The 6251-nt window shown below is 43.3% G+C and overlaps 1 protein-coding gene; it reads right to left on the minus strand.

The window, feature by feature from the left end:
• Positions 1-1478: 1478 nt before the first annotated feature.
• Positions 1479-3162, minus strand: RCC_02991 (related to multidrug resistant protein; the record flags this gene model as incomplete). XM_023768284.1 has 4 exons in its annotated part: positions 1479-2111; positions 2171-2456; positions 2505-2624; positions 2678-3162. 4 exons carry the CDS (start codon positions 3160-3162, stop codon positions 1479-1481), a joined length of 1524 nt encoding a protein of 507 aa, XP_023624052.1.
• Between the last annotated feature and the right edge of the window lie 3089 nt (positions 3163-6251).

Genomic DNA, 6251 nt, shown 5'->3' on the forward strand with positions numbered 1-6251 from the left:
CTACCCCCCCTTTCGATAACTCTGTCCTAACGCTATATATAGTATATAGATAATAGGAATCTCTTACCGCAAGCGGTAGTCGGCTTCGCCGGAAGTAAGTAAGTTAGATGTTATAAGATAATACTTAGAACAAAGTACTTAGTATAGTATATATATATAAAGACTTAAATATTTCGAACATATACATTTACGGGGTGCCTTAGTATAGCGGCTAAATTRAGAGCCATAATACTACACAACTACTGTATTATTCTATCCTAATCTACTACCTTATACTAATAGAATTCTAGATGCYACCTCTTCCGAGATCGGTCTAGAATCGCGTTATCTACTTCGCTACCCGTAATCCGGGTATTAGCGCGGGTAGACGATAGCTCGAGATAGAGGATAGAAATGATTACGCGGACTATAGCGCGTATGATCTACTACGGGATGTCGTAGACTTTTACTACGAAGGCGGGAGAGATTTATAGGCGATTACGATGGTAGACGCGGATAGTCTTAATCGCGTAGAGTATTATCTACTCTATTGGTTCGCGCATACGACTAATAAAGTCTAGTTACTCGCGGATCTAATACATGTTAGCGAGGGACGGTAGAGGAAGAGGGTAGGGGTGTTTTTTTTTTCGTATAGTAGGCGAGATATAAGACGGAGACATTCTATATCGTAAAGGCGTATAAGGCAAAAAGAAGGGATTGCCCTAGTATAGCGTAAGGCTAGAAGCGGCAACAGCTTAAACAGTTTTTTTTTACCTTCTATTAGGTAGCAATATATATATAGCTTTTCTATTAGCCGGTTATTCTAAATTAGTAGAAGACGTAACTCTTACCGCAAGCGGTAGTCGGCTTCGCCGATTAATAGATAGAATATTAGAGGAGAGAGACACGTATTCTAAGTAAAAGGATATAGAGATTCGCGTTTAGGAAAGAAGGACGTTAAAATAAGGGAACGTTATAACTAATATCGTATTAAAGCAAAAAGATACCTAAGGAAAGTCGTAACACGATTCTACGAAGTTTAGTATATATTATGTATATTACATAAAAAGAACAAAAAAATTGATTCCCCACATTTATGCCCATGCYAAAGTTTATGCYAAAGTTTGCCCTCTGAAATTGTGTTGTAGACGGAGCATTACGACCGAAGCCGGACAACCCTGTCGCTAGATGTTTAAAGTCCAGCCCCTTAATTGAACCCGATTCGAGCGGTTRGATGTAAGTTAAACCACTACGCTACGGAGCCGTCAATCCACAGATGTCCAGCTTGAAAATTTTCGTCTTATATACCTATGGACCCTGAAATTTCCCCCACTTCTCCACATAGGATCCTYAACTTCTGAATGACATYAGGTTACTTTTTCGGCCGCTCCCGCGGCCAATCAGGCCGCCGCGCTAGCCACAGCGTTTTTTGGCTTCACCCCCGGGACATTAGAGCAGCGAGCTGCAATCATGCATCATCGCTTCGTGACTCCAAAATGCTAGCACTGATGCTTTGGTGGTTCCTCCGGACGCTCCGTATTCTGCGCACCCTCCCAAGTCTTCTCCGCAAATGGACTTCGCTGGCGTATACGCTTGCCATAGAAAAAGAACATGGCCGCAACTCCACAAAACGCCGTCGCCATGGCCGCCAGCAAGAAGAGTGCATTGTTCGGCCCCAGTCCTTTAAACATCTGAGCCCCATATAGAGGAAATGCACCCGACAGTATAGCTCTGAGGACCGCAAGCGGAGCATTCGCCGAAGCGGAGTATTGGACATAGGTATCGCAGAGGTAGCCGCAGAGTGTGTTGTCGAACTCAACCACCGCATACCCGAACAGAAGCAGTGAGATGATGGAAGGCCATACCGAGATTCCTTCTGCTAGAGGTGGAACTGTGAATGCACACCACCATAATCCGATGGCGAGGACTGGTGCTGCGACGTAGAATCCAAACAACTTGTCCTCGGCTTCCATGGGTGTGTTCCGGCTGGCCCTCCTCTTGAGAAGTTTGACGTCGTATATTCTGGGTAGAAATGTGAATAAGACACCTACTGCGATGGAGAGGAAGACCAGGGAGGATTCTTGTCGGGGGAGTCCGAAATGGTCGGTGTAGATGATCGAAAACGCTTCCGTCTGGTGGGAACATTAGATTTAGATGTTCGAATTACTGCCATGCAAGGCAATGCACTCACGAAAAGATAAGTAAGGCCATAAACCATTGCTGCCATTGTGGACGTGAAAAAGACAATCGGTTCGGTGAAGAAGAGCCTAATTGGCAGTGCAAGCGTCGTCTTGATGAATGTGTTCACATCTGGGGAGCTATCGAGCTCGGTCACAGAGAGTCGATCAAAGTTGGTCTTACGGGCTACGGTCTTGACTTGGTTCCGGAGTACTTTGGATGGCCTAGACTCCTGCATACCCAGGCAAAGCAAAGCCACCACGGCGAGTACCGCCGCTGCTGCGTAGAAGAGCGAGCGCCTATAGAATGTTATCAATTTGCTAGAAGCCATGCTTCTGCTGACCTACCAGCCATAGGGTGATAGCGCAGCATAGGTCGCAACGGGTGGTCCGATTCCCAGTCCCAGAACGGCCGATGCGATCCAGATGTGAATAACCCAGACTCTCGCTGTAGAATCCCACATGTTTCTTTAACGATGTCGTAAGTTGCTGAGTGCTCTCGCGGAGAAATATGCACTTACTCAATGGATGAAGCTGCAACCACTGTAGGGATTGCTGAGCAGAATCCTCCAAGGAATCGGAATATGACCACAACAACCAAGTTCGGACATGCTGCGATGATGAGGCAAGTGACGGCGTACCCAAAGGTCGATGCAACATATATTGTTCGTCCCCCGAAAACCTCTGCAATCGGAGGGAATATGAGGCTTCCAAGTCCCTGTCCTGCCAAATAAGATGTCACAAGACATAGCAGGGCAACTTCGCGCCCAGCTCCGATTTTCATACCCACGTCGCTCGTTATTGAAGACCCGGCGTTGCTCATGAGCGTTGTGAGGAATTCCAACACGCAGATGACAGCGGTATCGCCTATCTTCCGCGTCAATGACCATTGTCGAGGATGAGACTTGCTGTTCTCAAGCCACGTCACCTCCCCGGATCCATTGGCCTGGAAACCTCGTTTCTCAAGGGCATCGTGAACGTGAGCAGGTATGCCCACGGTATGCATCGAATCTCGAGAATGTAGTTTGTCAGTGTCGTTGGTACTCCATGTTCGTGCAAAAGCGTGGCGTTTCGGAGCAACATTAGTGCAGAATGAATATATCCAACTTGGGAAATGCATAGTTTGACCAGAGGATGACTGGTACAGCGGTGAACAGCGACAAATTCAACGCATAGACACAGCATTCGCCGGCGGCGCAAATGACGTCAAACATATCGCAGAATGAGCGCGATGTGTAGCATCAAGTAGATCTTCGAGATGTATCGCATGAGCGACGAAATTTTAGTGGAATGAGTGAACCTTTTTTCTCGACAGTTGCAAAAGTTGGGTAAGAAAACGCTCTGCGGTACCCACACTCCGCGATATTGCCCAATCACGATGATAACAACGTGACGTGTCTTGAACAAAAGAGATCGACATTGCCTTGCCAGCGGTATGATCAGCGCAATAGCGTTCCGGGGCGTGCATTCATCGGGACCCTAGTACGGTGGTCTTTTAGCGACTTCCCTGCAACAACGCGATCTAATATAGCTTAACGCTACTAAGTGGAGTAATTTCACACCTCGCTTATTGATTTAATTGCCCGTACAATTATATGTAATAAACGTCGTTATTTGCTTGTGTGTATGTAATATTACCGTCCCGTTATTACTTAGTTACCGGTCCCGATATATAACGGGTTTCGGTTACCTATATCTTACTTTAATACTACTATTATATATATGCTTCTACTAGTAACTTATTATACGCGTAAGAGTAATATTTATATGCTATAAGACTCTTCCCTCTACTCTTCTACTATCTCCCCTAGTCCTCCTAATAACTACTATATTTAATACTCTAATTAGCACTCTTACTACCTATCCTCCCCTCTTTACTCTATTCTACCTCTCCGTATAATAACCGAGAAGGAAGTTCGCCGCTTCGGTATAGGCGACGTCGACCTATAGGATATATACTACTCGTTAGACGATAATAGTAATCTATGCCTTATAGTTAACGACGATAATATAAGTAAAGATAATCGCCTTGCCTAGACGAGACTAACTAGTACAATCTAGCTTAAGACTAGTAGCCTCTATATTACTAAGGAACAGGCGGAGATAATCGATACGGCGAGTAGCTACGCCCCGAAAATTAAGAAGACCTAGAACCCGGCGAAGTAGATAATACTTAGAGACCGTAAGAACACTATAGACTCGATAATTATCTAGAGCCGGTTAGTACAATTACTTCTAATTAAGATCCGAGCATCCTTACTAATAGATTCGTAGCGGTAATATTATTAACTAGGAATATACCGCCTACTAAGGCCGGCCGATCCTAAATAAGAACGAGCGAAAAGAGGGTAGAGGCCCTTAGAAGGTACTCTTTCTCCGCCTTCCTCCTATATAAAGATGTTTAAAGCTAATAATAGTAGGAATGTGTAAAATAGGAGTATATAATAGAGGGTGCCTATAGAAATTACATCTAGAATAGTAAGAAGAACTTATGCTCCGTAAACACCTTAAACGACCGTATCCTTAAGCACAAATAGAGCGAGAATGCTAGTAATAACCCTAATATAGTAGGCAATGCGGCAGATCCTTAGTATAAGGGCATAAGATTCCCCCGTAAGGCAAGTGCGAAGAAGGCGAGGGCGAGCCGTAGCAAGGGAAAAGGCAAATAGTAGAGGCTATCTCCTCCTCTAGGTAGTATAATAGTACTAAAGTAGTTTTAGAGGTGGGTATAGAGCTAGCTCTAGAGCTTATTATTTCTTTCTCTCTCCCCTTTTCCTTTTATAAGWTATTCTATTTCCTTTATAGAACTAAATTAATAATCGGAGTGTATACCCTTTCTCTAGTACTATTATACGGCTACTATTTATAGAGAGAAGGGTTTTATCTCGGTAGAATGCAGGTGTCCCTTTTTCTATACTTTGTATTTACTTTACTTATTTTCGAAAATAAGACTATGTCGCTATTCCGCCTCTCGTATTCCTCGAGTATGCTATTATTCCCTTTTACTATTATACGCATACTCCGTAAGGAGAAAGCATAAGATATTTGTAAAATAGCTAAGTCCCCGTTTTATTTACTTTATATATTCTCTCCTAAGTAATAACACCTACCGGGGAGCGAGCACGTGTATTACGTATTACTTACTTCCGACCGGTATAAGTAGTATTAGGTGCTATTATGCATATACTAGATAGAGCTTTATAGTAGTAACTACAAAATAGCACTCTCTTTTAAATTCCTTTTCCTTATACCTTTACTAACATTCTACGGCATTAAACATAGTAATTAACATCCTTTTACTATATTAATAYCTCTTCCCTCCTCTRCCCCTCCCCGTATAAAGCGCGACTACTACGATAGCGACTATAGAGTTCCGGCTATAGTTGCTTAACCTTAGTATCGATAAAGTAGGAAGGCGTAGAGTCGACTACCGTAGAACTAAAGTAAGAGTTAAAACGCTAGATAATATCTTTAGGACATTTAGACTAACTAGTACAAAATAGCTCCGAGATACTAGCCTTCTCTTTACCCTACTCCTCTAAGACGAGATAGACGATAAGGCTAGCTACCGGTTTTCGATAAGGGATCCTACGTAGGACCTAGCTAAGCGTATTAAGTATCGTTAGTTATATATAACCTCTCTRCTTATCTAGAGCCGGTTAGTATAATTATTTCTAGTTAAGGTCTAAGCATCCTTACTAAYAGATTCGTAGCGGTAGCGTTATAGGTRCTAGCGTAYACCCTACTACTAGCGGGCTATATAYCCGGTGCCTAGCRGGTAAGRGCCCGTTCTAGGTACGAGACCTCTATTATTCTCCCGTATAAAGATRCTATATACTAATAGAGGYAGCACTATATAATCTAGCGYAATTACTTCTATAATTATTRCGGAAATTRYAAGTTTTAAGATTAGGCGACCGAATRTAGTTATAAYATCTAGAACGAGTATTTAGACTCGTCGATAGAGGAGGAGGTAGAGAAGCTACTAAGTACAATCCTTAGTAAGACTAGAACGAGAAGCATATCGGCGCTAGCGCGTACGGCTAGGATAGTAGAGTATTATATTAAGCCCGAGGTAGAGCCTAAGAAGAGGGT

Source organism: Ramularia collo-cygni (genome assembly GCF_900074925.1).
Source record: "Ramularia collo-cygni strain URUG2 genome assembly, contig: RCC_scaffold03, whole genome shotgun sequence".
NCBI lineage: Eukaryota > Fungi > Ascomycota > Dothideomycetes > Mycosphaerellales > Mycosphaerellaceae > Ramularia > Ramularia collo-cygni.